The sequence below is a fragment of the Parus major genome, chromosome 24 (genome assembly GCF_001522545.3).
Source record: "Parus major isolate Abel chromosome 24, Parus_major1.1, whole genome shotgun sequence".
Taxonomy (NCBI): Eukaryota; Metazoa; Chordata; class Aves; order Passeriformes; family Paridae; genus Parus; species Parus major.
The window spans coordinates 2,493,044-2,509,472 of NC_031792.1; the positions used below are offsets into that span (position 1 = coordinate 2,493,044).

General features: G+C 50.1%; 1 protein-coding gene across 1 annotated transcript in view; it reads left to right on the forward strand.

The window, feature by feature from the left end:
- GRIK4 (glutamate ionotropic receptor kainate type subunit 4) overlaps positions 1-16,429 on the forward strand; it is a 112,556-nt gene that overhangs the window by 72,583 nt on the left and 23,544 nt on the right. Inside the window, exons 7-11 of the mRNA XM_033519702.1 lie at positions 961-1,122; positions 5,477-5,629; positions 6,564-6,668; positions 13,019-13,126; positions 14,000-14,203. Of these exons, the coding sequence (XP_033375593.1) occupies positions 961-1,122; positions 5,477-5,629; positions 6,564-6,668; positions 13,019-13,126; positions 14,000-14,203 (732 nt within the window). The remainder of the gene's footprint in view (positions 1-960; positions 1,123-5,476; positions 5,630-6,563; positions 6,669-13,018; positions 13,127-13,999; positions 14,204-16,429) is intronic.

The window sequence follows — 16,429 nt, forward strand, 5'->3', positions numbered from 1 at the left end:
AATTTCACGTTACCCGACGTGAACGTGGCGGCGTGTCCAAAACCTGCTTCATCCTGGGTTTGACTGCGTTCCCCTGGGTCTTGGAAGAGTCTTGTAAGTCCCACGTTGGGCAGATTTACAGGAGAATTGCTCCTGCGTGCCCAGCAAAGATAAAAAATGGCTGGACTTGCTGGAATCTCATCCCCCAGGGAGCGCAGGGACAGCTGTGTCCTCAGTGGGCATCCAGCAGGTGCTGAAACTGTGGCTCCCACCTTCTCGCTCCACTTCAGCAATTGGCAGAAGAGAAATTAGTGAGGAAAATGCCATTATTCTCTGCTAATAGGACAAGGAGGGCTGGACTCTTCCCCAGGCTTTGTTGTGTGGCTGCTTCCCTGGATGTCAGGAGCAAAACCGAGCACTGTGGTTTTGCTTTAATTTTATTTTTTAATGTAGTTGTTTTTATACTCCTTACCACATCCAGAAATGCAAGAAGAGGCTACAAATTCCAAAACCCACAGTCAAGGCACAGTCCAACCCTCCTCAGGGCATTAGGGTGGCATCTCCTCCTGGTTCCTGGCAGCAGAAAGGAGCAGTGCAGAACTGGGGTTTTTTTGGGTAGAATTCAGTTCCTCCTCTTGTGGGAAAGAACTGATTTAATTTAACAGTTGAAACATGGTGTCACCAAGTTGGATGTGGTGATAGAGCAGCTCCACTCAGCAGGTGAGTGGCACCCTCTTTGGAGGGTTTTGGGTTTGTTTTTTGTGGAATTTGGCCAATAAAGCACAGGGCTTGGATGATATCTTCATTAAAACCTGAGGTGGGCAGCACCCTGAGTCAAAGCCTGGTTAAAAACCAGGCTCTCCCTTCCAAGATCTCACAGGATCTCACAGCTCCCATTCCCTTCAAGGGCACTGGGAGGGTTTGAAGTTTCCAGTGCCTCTTTTCCCCTCTAATCCCATTTTGTGTTTTGGGCTGCTGTAGGAGTTTTCCCTCCAGCGCCTGGACAGCCTCCTGGACGACCGAGTCAACATCCTGGGATTCTCCATTTTCAACCAGTCTCATGCCTTCTTCCAAGAGTTTGTCCAGAGCCTCAACCAGTCCTGGCAGGAGAATTGTGACCACGCTCCTTTTACTGGGCCAGCAGTAAGTAAAGTCCATTCCCATCCCCCAGAACCTCCCAGAGCTGGGAGCTGTGATAGACCATGGAAAAACCTCGTGGTGAGATCTTCAGGATGGTCCTGAGCAGCACAGGGGTAGAAAATCCGGTCTCAAATAATTTTTTTAGAAGTTATTTAAATTATTAAAGAATTTAATTATTTAATCCTATTTAATCTTGTGCTAAAAAGCTCAGGGACATCCCCAGGCTGCTGTTGTACCTCAGACTGGATTTTGTGGGGAGATGCTGGTCCAGGAATGGGAAGGAAAAGCCAGAGCAGAGCATTTTTATTAAGTAGGTAGGAGAGGACTTGAGCTGTCAATTTGTGATTTACAGGGCATTCCTTCTGATGTGGAAAATACCAAAGTGACCCTGAAAGTCAGAGCTGCCCAAAGGACCTTGTGGTGCAGAGCTTCTCTAGGCTGGACTGGGAGCACAGCTTTAAATTCAAGCCTAATCTTGATTTGGATTGTATTTCTCTGTGGGTGCAGGGGATGATGCAGCTCTGATTCATTTCTTCCCTTGTGAAGTTTATCCCTGTGTGTTTAAACTCCAGGAGAATGGCTCATGGAGGGGGGATTGTGGCTGCAGATGGCACAGGAAGAGCTGGGTCAGGCAGATGCCGAGGGGCTGAGCTGTGCTCTGTGCACATCACTCCCTGAGGAGTCTGCACATCAGCACTGGAGAATTCCCCAGGGATTCTCCACAGCTGGGAGAGTTTGCAGGGCAGATTTGCCACATCAGAGCTGCAGCTGCGGGAGGGGAGAGAGAGGAAAATATCAGCTGAACCCTTTGCATGGATTTTAATAACTCAGAGCCCCCTTGACGAGCTGAGCCGCTGAAAACCTCAAACCACCACAAAGGGATCCTTAAGAAGCAAAATAAGGGGATTTTTTCCCTTTGTGTCCACATCCTTTGGCTTGACTTGAGCTCGTGTGTCTGGGACCATCCTGCTCTCCCTCCCACCCAGAGGCAGCTGCAATCAGCTTGCCCTGCTCAGTCTCCGTGGGATTTCCACCAGGAAGATTCCTTTTTGGATTGCAGGGACTGTTGAGAGGCATTAAAAACAAATCTCCTCCTCCTAGTGCAAACAGGAGGCAGCAGGAACCAGCAGCAGGTGCGACAGGGAAATGAAAATTCTCATTTCAGGTTCTTACCCCGTGTTGTCTTGAGCATCCAGCAAAAGCTGTAGGTGGGAGGATGTGAGATGATGCCTGGAAGGATGGGAATTCTTCAAGATGCCACGTCCCAGGTGATGGGAAAAAGGATTTGAGGGTAGGGAAGTTACAGAGCAGAGGTGAAATATTCCCAAGCTGAGTTTCCTTTGTCTGTGAGGTGAATCCAGGACCTTCCTGCCTCTGCTGCTGGAAATCTGGCAGGGAGCATCTCTCTGTGTTAGAAGTTCCCCTTGTAGCCCTGGGAAGGAGTTATCCTGTGGGATAACTCTTCCTAAAGAGAGAAAAGGGAGCTCAACAGCTGGAAGTGACAGGAGGGAGGTTTCCTGTGAGCTGCAAAAATCCCAGGGCATTCTTGCTGGAGCTGAGGAAGCATCTGACAAAGGAGGAGGGAGCTGCCTGCTCTAATGCCATTCTCATTAATCACATTGCAAAGAAAGGAAATCAGAGAAAATCATTCAAATTACAGATGGCTAGATTTGGTAATTAGAATTTAGGCTAAAACAGATGTTTGTAATTAAGTGTTTATGTCATTGAATAAAATCCAGATTGCAAAGTCTATTTCACAGGGTTTTAATGGTTTTAATTCCCCATGTTGGGTTTGGGGGCAAAGATACAGCTGATAATGTTTTAGGGAAGGAAGAAAAACCTCCCATGCCAAAACCCAGAGTAGCCAAACCTGTTCAAGTTCCAATGTCAAAAATTGTCAAGAATTTGGCTTTGGGGATTGAGGAAAATCCTCCAAGCCCCATGGATTTTCCACAGAGCTCTGATATTGCAGAGGGGCACAAAACCAACAGGGCTCTGCACAAATCAGATGGTGCAGGCAAGGGAGAGAATCAATTTGTTAGCAGACAAATTGGCTTTTTTGTGACAGAGGGACAAAGCTGTGGTTTAAAATGAGCATATAAAAGGAGAGAGAGGTTTTTATAGGTGACATGGGGAAAGCTGAGGAACGTCCAGGAGGGAAAGGACACGTCCCTCTGGCTGGATCTGCCTGGAGGACATTCCAAAGGTCTCTTTTCGCTCCTTTGCTGAAGGTTATGACCTCAAAACTTTGTGGTTTGTGTCTGTTCCATGCAAAGTCAGGCTTCAGGGAAGGGATTCTTGTTCTTATTCCTATTCCCATTCCCATTCCCTGCCATGAGGACTTGATCCTGTGTATCTCCACACTCTCCCCAGTACTTAAATTGCTCAAAATCATAAAAGGTGCTGGCAGAAACCCTAATGAATTTTCCCAAGTTCAGGAGAAAAACATTCCAATCAATAATGTCAAGAGATCTACAAGTCTCTTGCTCACCAGCTAATAAGGGATTAACTGCTCAGGGAAAATGGAAATGGAAACCCAGCAGGAGAAAAATTAAAAATGCTGGGCCAATATTCTGATTTGGTAGGAAATGGGGGAAACTTTGGGGTTGCCAGGGTTGTGTTTGGTCTCATAACAGTTTCATTTGTCCATCTGATGTTAATATGGTTCCTGATTCAGGAAAGGAATTGCTAATTGGGTGTGACACCCTGGAACCAGAACGGGATTAAGTTCATAATCAAAATTAAGTGCATGGGAAGATCTTCATGGAACAGGGGCAGAGGAGAGGACAGGCTGGAGAAGCCCTGTCAGGGAAAGAATTTGTATTGAAGGGATAAAAGAAAGGATTGATCAGCTTCTTTAAGAATCTCTGGAAAAGGCTTTGCAGGAGGGGAAGGTTTAGGTCAGCCTCAGCAGGTTGGAGGAGTGAAAGGTCACTGGTGCTGTCAGAGCTGGTGTTCGGGGCTCTTATGGCATCGAGCTGCAATCCTGCCTTTTAATTTAGGATGACATGTAGGTTTTGAGGGTTTTGTGCTGCTTTTGAAGTGTCTGATCCCTCACCAACGTGGTCAGTGAGGTCACACCACTGGTCTGAGTAAGATCAAGCAGGGTTAAGTCCAAATTAGCAACAGAGTGGAAGCCCAAGGTTTGTTGGGGTCATTGAGCTGGGTGAGATTGTCCCTGCAGGGCCAGCAGCAGGGAGTGAACCTGTCCAGGCTCTGGGAGGAGGAGAGGATGCAGAAGCCACTGCAGGGCTGGAAATCACAGCAGATATTAAGGTACCGAGGTGAGGAACAGTCCAGCAAGATATTTCTGTGCAGGAGCATTTGCTGGGTATATTCAATACTGGAGGTGGATCAGTCCCTGGATGTTTTGTATTTTGGAGGAGGGAATGCCATTTCTTTTGAGATGGGCTTCTAGTTCCTCTCTTTGGCAAAGAAAACAAGTTTGGATGGTCTTAGTGAATGTAAAGGCTTTTCCCAATAAATAAGGGTAAGGTGGGGAAAGCAGCCCCAGGCTGGGGACTGAACCAGGAGCTGGGATGGGAAAAGGATGCTCTTGGAAGTATCCATGAGGAAAATACAGCCCTGATAGTAATGAGCTACAACGGCTTAATTCCAGCAGAGTCAGGGGGTGACAGTAATTAAAAGTGAAATCTCAGTCGCAACAGTGAGCACAAGGGAGAAAATAGCTGATTGTCAACGAGCCCAAAGCCATGGAAACTGCTGTGCTCGGGTGAGAAATGAGGTTTGTGGTGCACAAAGAAACCGGGCAAAGGCAACAGAAGCCAAGGTGAGCAGGAGAGGGGATGAGCTCTGTCACTTTGGACATTCCCTCAGCTGTGCTGCTCCAGCAGGGAACTGGAGCTTGTAGCGAGGGATGGATGATCTCTGGGGGGGCTGAAAGGCAGGATTTGGCTGCTGGACAAGCCAAACCTCATTTCCCGTGAGTCTGCCTGTCAAAGAAGTGGTGAGAGAAGGTCTCCCATGGTGGCTGAAGCAGCACAGTCGAGTTTCCTTCTGTGGGAGCAGGCATTGAATCTCAGGAACAATTTCCCCTGGAAATTCCTGCTTCTCTCAGGAGCATTCCCCCTGGCCAGCAGATTAATCAGAGCCACCAAAACACAGAAAAACATCCTTTGGTTGGGAAAGGAAAACTGCAGAAACTGAGATAGAAAGGACCGGGAAGGAACAAGGACAAGCGGAGTGAGAGAGATGACAGTGATGGATGAAACAAGCCTGCACAAAGGGCATCCCAGCTGACCCCAGGCTGTGCATGGGACACTCTCCAGCTCCCAGCTGCAGCAGGAAGGTGAATTTCTGTGTTCCAAGCTGACTTTTCCCTGCCTTTCCCCCTCAGCTGTCCTCGGCGCTGCTGTTCGACGCCGTGTACGCCGTGGTGACGGCGGTGCAGGAGCTGAACCGAAGCCAGGAGATCGGCGTCAAGCCCCTGTCCTGCGGCTCAGCACAGATCTGGCAGCACGGCACCAGCCTCATGAACTACCTGAGAATGGTGAGAGGGGGCTGGGGGCTGCTCCTCGCTGCCAGCAGCAGGGCTGGCTTTGCCCTGGCTCTCTGAAGGCACTGAAAAGAGAGATCTGAGGGTTTGGGTTGTCACCGGCCTTGGAACGACATGAAACTCTCCCCTTTTCAGGCTTTGCTGCAGAAAAGCTGGAATTCAATTTACTTTTTTTTTATTATTATTATTATTTTTTAAAGTATGAACATTTCTAAGCTGTTTGAGCTGTGACTTGAGCTGATATGAGATCACGCAGTACAATTGCTCAGAGCTCAGGGGCAAGATGCGAGCTCCCCTATGGGTTTGGGCTCCTTTGAACCCAAAATTGTCATTTCTGGAACCAAACAAACCTAAATTTGGCACGAGAACACTCTGAAATTCCATCCTTGTGAAACTGTTGGAGTCTGTGGCTCCTCAGAGCTGAGGTGGTGACCATGCAGCAGGAGCAGGTTTCTGAGTCTGTTTGGGTGTAAATGAGACAAGGAAATTTCATGAGGTTTTTTTCTTTATAAAGGCTTTTTTTTCCCTCCAAAGAAAAGCTCAGCTAAACCAGAACATTGCACTTTGGCCCATTGTTTTAAATCTCACCTTTAGCCAGGGACAACAAAATCCTGTAGCTCCCCATAGCTCTGCTGCTCAGAGACCCAGTGGTCTTGGGATGGAGGGAGGCAGTGAGGGGATGTGGAGCTGCTTTTTCCAAAGCAAGGAAATCTGGGGAGTCCTGCACTTTGTGCTGCTGATTCCCTGCTCCTCTGCAAGTCCTTTCTCCTCTGTCCAGACTCCAGAAATAACGAGGATGGAGATAAGAGGGTTGCATTGCTGTTCCTGCTGGCAGTGAGGGGTGTGTGGGGCCGTCCCTCCTGTCTCTGGGGGGGTTCTGGGGTGGGGCAGCCTCGCTGGGCGCTGTAACTGAGTCTCTCCTGGACAGGTAGAATTGGAAGGTCTCACCGGCCACATCGAATTCAACAGCAAAGGCCAACGCTCCAACTACGCCCTGAAAATCCTGCAGCACACTCGAGCCGGCTTCAGGCAGGTGAGAGCAGCCAGGGGAGGGCTGGGAGCGTGTCCTGGGTGTCCCTGGCTCAGGGGGGTGCTCTGGGGACCAAAAGGGGCTGTGGACCCCCCTTGTTTGCACCATGAGGTGCTCAGGGTGTCCCCTCAGTGCTGGCTGAGCCCCAGCTGGCAAACTCAGCGTGTTTGGCTTCAGCAGGATAATTTGGGTTTGTTTTGATCTCTCAGGCCCTGGAGGGGTGATGGCAGAGCCCATCTCTGGCCTGTCACCGCTGCTGATTCCGGGCAGGGAGGCTGTGCCAGGTGCAAGCTCACGCTCACAACCCCTTAGTTCTTCAGCCTGTGGCTGCATTTGCTTAAAATTATTTGGATGGGGGGAAAATGGGAGAATTTTCTATGAAATGGGAAAGAAAATGGGTACTGTGAACCTTTTCAAACTGCTCCTGGGAGGGAAAGCAAATGGGGCAACCCCATGTCAGGGGCTCCCCATCACCTCTCCCCTGTGAGGGGAAGTTCAGGCTCATTTTGCTCTTGGTTTATGGCTCCTCTCTAACAGGTTTGCTCAGCTCACACTCATTTACTTTTTGTCTCGGTGCTCGTAGGTTCCTCACAGCTTTCCTCTGCCCACAGAACACTGAGCAGATTTCATTAAAATCATTAATTTGAGTGGTATTTCCTCATCTCACACTTTCTGCCCGAGCCATATTTTCTGGTTTGAGCTGAAGTTGAGGATATCAGATTGGCAAGATTACACGACACAAATCCAAGGAATTTGCTGGTAAATCCAAACCTTATATTCAGGAGAAAGAAAATAGAAGTCCCAGGAATAAAAGAGGGGTTTCATCTGTCTTGTTTCCCTGCTGACAGCTCCACTGCTGCCCTTTTCTCAGAGCTTGCCACTTCTAGATGCTGGCAGAGAACAAAAGCCATTGTATCCTACCCTCACCAGCAGAGCATTTTGGCACCAGGAACCCTCTCCTGGCCTGGCAGCAGTGAATTTCAGCCTTGGCAAGGATGTTACCTGCCAGTTCTTACCTGTCAAGTGACAGCTTGGCTTTGATGCTGCCTTTCTCTGAGCGAGCAGGGGGGATCGGGATGGCATTTTCCCCACAGAGATCTCTCACAGCATCAATGCCCTTTTAATCCTCTCCCAAACCCATCACCCTCTGAACAGAAGTGACAGATCCAAGCCCACCTGCATTAATAAGAGCACAAATTCAGCTGGATTCAGGGAGGGAATGCTGCAAAGCTCCCTGTGGCAGAGCTGGTTTTGATGTGTGTGAATGTGGCAGGGACTTCACGTTAAACTCACGGCTCCTTTTGGAACAGAGCTGCTCCCAGAGCTCCACGGAGAGCTGTGACTGCAGCCTGATCTGCCCTGAGACTAAAGTCTCATCTCTTCCCCACAAAGCTGGTGTGACAGGAGGAAACCTTTGCTGACCTGTTGTAACAGCTCGGTAAATGAGGAGCGTTGTGTCTGTGAGATGCCCAGGAAAGCTGCGCTGGGTTCAAGCTTTCCAAACTCCACCAGGCTGCAGGGGGGGTGAAACACTTGCAGCCACAGGGAGAAAGTGCTGGAAGGACAGGGCAGTCCCTCGGGGGTGGCTGCAAGTCCTGCCCTGTCACAAACCCACCAGGAAAGGGTTGATTTTCAGAGAACTGCTCCTGTGACAGATTTTCTGCCTTCTCTCCTTCTCTCAGGGAGCTTTCCTGATCCACAGCAGTGCCCAGAGGGGTGTCAGGGCCCCTCCCAGCCTAAAGGAGTTTGTTGAGATGTGTTTAACTTTATCCCCAGAGAGCTGAGACCCATCAGGCTCCTGCCCAACCTGCCTCCCCTCCAAATCCCTGCAAGGGGAAGCCAAAGGCAGCTCTGCTGTGCCATAAATGGTTATTTTCTTGTTGCCAGCCTGGCTTCTTTTAATGAAAAGGACTAAATAAATCATTAGAAATATTTTAATTAAAGGAACAGGGTAAAGAACAGGCGTTCACATCCTGGAGACAATCTTGCTCCCAAGGGTTGTATTAACTGATTTGTTTGAAACACTTCCATTCCCTGCTTAGTTTTAACCAAGCTCATTTTAACTCTGCCCATTCCTCTCTTCCTCTCTTCCCCTCTCCTCCTCTCTCTCCTTCCACCCAGTGAAGCCACAGGGACTTCCAGCTCATCAGCTTTGATGGAGAGTTCACTGAATTTTGAGGCTGATCCAGCCAGCAAGCAAATTAGAGACACTTAGACTCTCTAACTTGCTGCTGCTTTTGGGCAAGGAGAGGCAGGGCTTTTTGACATCCAATTTTTAATACATTTATGTAACGCACCAAACGCGTCTTTTCCTGATTTAGCTTAACCAGAGGAATTTTTTCCACAGCCATATGAGAGCTGCTCTCTCTGCTCACAGGATGCTCCATAAAGCACAGGCTCATTAATGTTCTGGTGATCTATAGATCTGACAAGGGCTGGGTTTGGTAAATGTCATCTTTTTAATTTTTTTTTTTCATTCCCCCCTTTTCTTTGCTTCTGTAAAACACACTGCAGAGTTCCAGCAGAGTGATTTGCTGTGAATCACCAGCTGAGGTTTGGGAACTTCACGGGGGAAGGGAGTGAGGAGGGGCTGTGATTTAGGGAGGGGAAGGGGGAAGCTGCAGACCCTGACCCCAGCTCTCCCCATCCTGAGTGAGGCCCATCAGTCTCCACTTAACCACGGGTCCTGCTGCTGTCCCAAGACAGAGCAAGTGCTGGGGCTGTTAATTGGGATGTTGATGAGCTACAGATGAATTCCCCTCCAATAGCTCTGGGATCTTCCACATTCCCCACAACATCAAACCTTTTTAATTTAGCAGCAGCCAATCAGCCTCGCTGGGACCGGCTCCTCTTTAGCTGCTGCCCCAGGAACAGCCCAGGGACAGGGTCTGCCAAAAGCACAATGACTTCTGCCCCCAGGACCTGACAAACTCAGTGTGTGCCACTACAGCCCTGCCTGGCTGTGCCAAGTGTCCATGGTGTGGTCCAGAGGGGACATCTGGGGAGGAGGGGACATCTGGGGGATGCTGGTCACCTCAGGGGTGAGGGCTGTGTGTCTCATGGTTCTTTAGTTGAATAGTTGATGCTTTCAGTGCTAATTTCAGTGGAGGAACTTTTGCCCCAGGCAGCATCCTCAGAGGGATTTCCTTCATTTGTTTGTTTGATTCCCTTTTCCCCCTCCCCAATCACTCCCAGATTCCCTCTCCTTGGGGCACCTTGATTGCATTGTGCACTCCTTCCTTTTCCTGGGGACACAGGGAGGAGGAGATGATGGCTGCAAGCTGTAGGACAGCACTTGTAATCAGAGCCCAGAAGGTGCCTCTTGCTGGCTGATTGTTCCAAGATCTGAATTCGGGGCTGGCTTTACCTCAGTTTGAAGCTGGGAATGGGGATGGTGAATACCTGTGGTGCCTCTGGAGTTCTGAGGAGCCTTGCCCTGTCATCTCTGTGCCTATAGAAAAATAAGTGGAAGATTTCATTAAAATCGTTACTTTGAGAGGTATTTCATAACCCCACACCATGAGGAACCTCAAAACCTCTGCACCCAGGGTGGAAGGAGTGAGCCAGGAACGCTCCACATAGGAATTTTCCACAGAGATGTAGAAAATTATTTTATTTCTGTGCCACCAACCCAAATAATGCCATTTTCAGAGCAGCTAAATTGAGGCACCTCATCTGCCTGTGGGGATGGAGCAGTGGCATGAACAATAACACTTCCCTGTTCCTTCCAGGCTTTTTGGGCTGGTTTGTACTCTGAGGTTCACAGTTTGTGTTTGCAGGTGTGCCTCGAGATGCCTGCAGGCGTTTCAGGCAGGGCTGGATCTCAGGGATGTGCAGGGATGGTGCCGAGGGGGTCACACATCCCTGAGGACATGGAGGGCACTTTCTCCACCCTGGGCTGTCACCAGGTCACATAATCCCTCTCACAAAGGTGTTGAGCTCCAGCTTGCACCCAGCTGGTTGTGCTGGCCTCCTTGCTCTTCTAGGACAGGTATCAGCTCCCTGATGATTAGGAACCTCTCCCCTGGTTTGTCAGCCTGTTCATTTCTGGCTGGTTTGTGTGTATTTATTTTTGTGCCAACGCCATCGCTCCAGTGCCAAAAACCTCTTTGCTCCAGCCCTCCTCCACCTGGGGTATTTATACAGACCAATCACATCCACTGCTTAAAAACCCTGAGTCAGAAAAACCCTGAAGTCCTTGTCTAGAGCCTTAACAACAGGATGGTCTCATCCACGCCTGTGTGGAGAATTTGATTGCTTTCTAAAAAAACTTTGCAGATGGATATGTTTTCTGTTTTCCAGAGGCTCTTTATATGTAGATGGAGATGATTAAAATCACCTTGACATCCATCTTGCAGGAGAGAGGTGTGAGGGGCCAGGACAGCCTCTGACACTGCAGAAACAGCAGCATGAGGAGCTCTGCCAGCCCGTGAGGGGCACAGGGGTGAGCTGGGGCCAGCCAGGATGGGAGAAATGCCCCAGCACGTGGGATTGTGTGGCCTTGGTGCTTTTGAAAGCAAGGTCAAACCCACAGCACCGTCAGGAGAAGAGGCAATTAGTCTCAGCACATGCCAGCAGAGGAGGGACAAATTGGAGAACAGCGAGGGCTGTTAAAATTAAAGTTAATCTGTCACTAATCTCTGGTTGAGAAATCCAGGAGGGAAGAAAAATTAGGCAATATTTGTGAGTGATGGCTCACTCTGAGAGGATTGCTGCAGAGGGGCTGCTGTTTAGCAATCAGAGCAAAGGGGGGAATTCAGGAGGGATTCAGACCTGTGCAGGCCACTGAAAGCTGTGCTCCAAGGGCTCCCTGCCTGTGAAATACGTGGGAAATCTCCCAGTTTGGGGCTGTTGTTCCTGAGGTGAGCCCTGCACTAGGAATGCTCACATCCCCAATGCTGCCAGAGCTCCAGGAGGGTTTGGACGATGCTCTCGGGCACAGGATGGGGTTGTTGGGGTGTCTGTGCAGGGCCAGGAGCTGGGCTTGGATGATTCTCAGTGCAAAGCTGTCCTGCTTGCCCTTCCCACTGCTCCTTGTGCCTGGGGATGAGGATCTGGGACCCTCACAGATTCCCACTGTCGGTCCCTTGGGCTGGATTTGCAGCAGAGGAAAGGACTTGGCCCTTCCCACAGCACCCAGAGGGGTTCAGTGTGCGAGGGTGTCTGTGCTGGGCTCAGATCCAAGTCACCCCAAGTCCTTTGGTCACCCCTGAGGCCAAGCAGTGCCCAGAGCAGGCACAGAGTCAATCCCAGGGCTCCACAGCACTTCCCTCCCGCTCCCTGGACATAACAAGATTAACCTGTGCCAGACAGGAAAATCAATTGGTTCCTCCCACCCTGACAGTGAGGGAATTGCCTGCCTCAGTGCCAGTGTCACAGGGGGGAGCTGGGCATGGATTTGCTCTGGAAGGGCTCTGAAGACCCTCCCTGCACCTTTGGGGTCACCCACTGCCCCTCAGGGCCACAGCAGCCCTCTAGAGAGGTGTCAGAGGACACCAGCAGTGCTGGAACCTGATGGGACAGAGGAGAAAAAGGAGGAGAAGGGGTTCAGATGGAGCTGGCCTCCCTTAGCCCCCTCTGTATCCACAAGGAAAAGCAGAGAAGGAAAAGCAGAGGCTCTTTTAAGGACAAAAAGAGAGCAAGAGTTTAATTTGCACGCTCTGAACGAGCTGCTGGAGGTGCTGATCTCCATGCCCAGAGCTCTGAGGGAAGGAGATTAGGCTCTTGAAGTTAAAATTAGGTTTTGTGGAATATTCCTCCCCCCTGGCTGAAGGCAGCTGTGTCACAGCTGAATCACGATGTCCTCCCGAGCGCTGGGGGACAGGTTCCCACCATCCTTGCTGGGAATTTGGGTTTGCTGCAGCCACACTGACGCTTGGATGGGTAAATTGGGCTGTTGGCGGAGCTGTTGGGTGTGATGAGCCTGAATCAAATGATTTGGAAGTGCTTAATTGTGGTGGTGAGGAGCTGGAAGAGGAGTCGTGGAGCAGCACCACTGAGAAGGTGCCTTTGCCACCAAGGTGGAGGGCAGGCAGGCCACAGATAGGGGATTTCTGGCTAAGATGGTGGCATTTGGTGGCATCTGGGGACAGCACACAGGGCTGTGTGGCTCCCAGGGAGCTGCCCAGCTCTCAGGGATGATGCTGGGAAGGCAGCACAGGGCCGGGTTGGTGGCACTGCAGAGCAGGTGGGAGTGTGCACAGAGGGTTGATCTCTCTGCTGACCCGTTCTGGGGTGTGTTGTGAAGGTAATGGAGCATCCCTAAACAGGCCAGCCCCAGGGCTGTCACTCACCAGAGCCATATGGGCAGTGACTCGCCCTATAAACCCTTCTTGTGCTGTTTATCTCTGCAGATTGGCCACTGGCACGTCTCAGAAGGGCTCAGCATGGACAACAGGATCTTCTCCTCCAACATATCCGACAGCCTGTTCAACACCACACTCATTGTCACCACCATCCTGGTAAGGGAGGGGGGCACCTGCAGTGCCCAGCCCCCTGGGGTGGGCTCAGCTGGGATATTCCTCCCTGCTCCTGCCCCTCAGCCCTGCTGATCTCACAGGGGACGAGCAAATCTGGAATTACAGCGTGGGGGACAGTTGCTGGCAGTGTAATTGAGCTCAGGGCCATGGTGCATATGGAAATGGTATTTGGTGGGTTCAGAGAGTGCTGGGATGGGGCACACTGCCAGTTCACATCCAGCTCGGAATGGGGCTCTCATTTGAGGTACAGCTGCTGAGTTGGAAGGGACAGCTGCCCCTTCTACCCATAAAATTATAAAAATTGACCAAGATGGGCACGATTTTTATGAAAACTTGGCATGTACAGGCACCACTGCCTGTGTTCAGCAGGTTCCCTTCCAGCTGCTGCCTGTCCAGTGATATTTTTTGCTCCCTCTTTAAAGACACCCAAACTCCTCACATCTCACAAAGTTTGTTGAAAAGGGGACAGACAGGGAGAAGTGGCTCTGTGCTGGGAGAGGTTGAAGTCTGGATGTGCTGCCATGACTCACAGGAGTCACTGGGCTGCTCTCGCACTTCCCAGTTGGAAACAGCCCCCAGATCACCATCCCTTAAATAAATCTGCACAGCAGAGGCCAGGGAACACCAGTGTGGAGCCAGCTCTGAGAGCTCAGCACCCCAGAGCTCCCAAGCTTTCCTCATCAATTACACCCAGCTTGAGAGGTATCCACTGGGCTGGGATGAGCTTTTTGCAGCTGGAACCAGATGTTTTTTTAAGGTTTCTCCCAAACCTGCCAGCCTGTGGCAGCGCCCAGCTCCGTGCTGGCGGGACACCTCGGCTAAGATGGGAATGACAGCTGCCCAGTTTCACTGCAGGAAAACCCTTACTTAATGCTGAAGTGGAACCACCAGGAGCTGGAAGGCAATGACCGCTATGAGGGATTCTGTGTGGACATGCTGAAGGAGCTGGCAGAGATCCTGCGCTTCAACTACAAAATCCACCTGGTTGGGGACGGCGTCTACGGAGTCCCCGAGGCCAACGGCACCTGGACAGGGATGGTCGGGGAGCTGATAGCTCGGGTAAGTGGATTAGCTGCTCTTTTTAACTCTGCTCTGCTGGGGTTTGGCCCTGCAAAGCCCTGCTGCTTCGTGGTGATGAGGATGGATGGGGTTTTAGTCCGTTTGAGAGGCTTGGAGCGGAGGATTTCCACTTAATGCGTTCTCCTGATGGAAAATGTGTTTCTTGGGGTGGTGTGACAGTGTGGGTAGAAGTCAGAGCAAGAACAGGGCTGTGGGATGCTCTCAGGGGTGCTCACTTTGCTGGAAAGGGAGTTTGGACTCTGGGATCCCATGTAAAAACTCATTACAGAATAGATTACTTTAGTTCCTAGCAGAAAGATTAATGAAAACTTGCAAGAGGAAAAGGCAGAGCTTGGTAGAAGCTGAAAAGATTTACAAAACTGCACTGGGATGGAAGCAAGTAGGAATCCCATTTCTGCCTAGAAAAGTTTTGGCAGATTCAGCTCAGCTGCTTAACTCAGTGTTGCTTTTGGAGAAGAACATTTCCTATTTCCTTGAAGTGCACAGCTCGAGATCTTTTCGCTGCCCTGCTCTGTGGAGCTGCTGCCCAGCAGCACAACTGAAAACTGAATTATTTTGCTGGGTTTGACAATAATTCTGTGTACACCTGGGCTCAGCCAGCCTGGACCCTCCTTCCTGCTCTTTGTTTTCCTTTGTGGTCGTTCCCAGGCTTCCTGAAGCTTAAATACAGCTCACAGAATGCTCTGAGATCCTCAGGAAAATAGGCTTAGCCACAGCTTACAGTGGGATTGATGCTATTTAAACCAATATTTCCTCGCTGATTTCTGCCTTGTCATTACTGATGTGCCCATGAGAGCCCAGCTGGTGACAAATCCATCACATGGACTGGTGATAATCCCCCCACTTTGGGAGAGGAGACCCTGAGTCATTTGCCTTCTGCAGAGCAGAGGAGCAAGGGTCCAAATCCATCCCCTGTGGCTCCAGGCAGGGATCTGAGGCTCTGGGCTCTTTCCTGCCTGGAAAATGAGCATCACTTCACTCTGTGGTTTATTAGGCATGGTGGAATTTGGTTGAAAGTTGGGCTCAAGGATTTTGGAGGTCTCTTTCATGATTCTGTGTTCTTTAGTGGGTCCATGATCTCTAGAAATGAGCACTGGCGCCTTCTGTTTCTTTTCCCATGGTGAAGGGTGATGCTCATCCCACTTCAGGAATTTCAACTGAGGGTTTGAGGTCAGCTGGGAGAACTCTTTGTCTGAAAGAGGGAGGGATTTGGGGTTTTCTGAGAGTCACAGACAGGGCACTGAACAGACTGGAGACTCCCCTGAGCTCTCCCTGTCTCCTGGGTCACCCTTCCCTGAGCAGTCGTTCCCAACGCCAGCTGAGATCCCACCTCCATCTGCTCTTTTAAAAGAGCTTCTGTGAGGCTGTTTGCAAATGCTCCAGGCTATTGGCATCGTTTTTATCCATCTTTGTGTCTCTGTGTGTGTACACACACACAATTACACTCCTGCAACATTCCTTTGGGGAGGCAAGAGGGAAGGAGCCGAGAGCAGCATCTGATCAAAGGAAGGGAACAGCCATCAAACTTTTGGCCTACTAACCTTGGCAGTGCCTCTTCATTAAATGGGACCTTCTGGAGGGTTGTTTTTCTCCAGTGATGAGTGTTTTAACTTCATCTTCACACAGAAACCGTTTGTTTCTTCTGCAGCTCGAGCCTTATTTAGGAGGATTTTTTTTACTTCTGCTTCTGCAGGGCAGAGCTGTCAGAGCCTGTGAGGCTGGATCACAAACTGGGGAAGAGAAACAGCTTTGTCTCTTGTTCTCCCTGTATCCCTGTGAGTTTTTATAATGGTTTCAGCAAGTTTTTGATCAATCCCAGGGACTGGGCTCAGGTCAGCCAGGGCAGAACTGTGTGTGCTTGGTGTTGTGTTTATTCAGGGCTGCCTGGGATGTTGTTTCTTGAGGGAATTTCACTGCCCAAGGGGCTTCTCTCCATCCCTGACTCCCAAAGGGAATTTATCCTCGATTCTAGCCCCTTGTTCACCCATGTCCCATGGGATCCAGCAGATCTTGTGTTGGGTGCACATATTCCTCTTTCAGTGGATTTATCCCCTGAGCACTCTACCCCTTTAGGAAAAAAAGGGGAATCAGTTAGGGCACAAACCTCTAACAAAATCCTTCCCAAAAATGAAAGCTCTGCTCTGTCCAGCACAGTATCATTGTTGGGAAATAATTCCCCCTTGATCCTGATCAGCCATCAGAAAA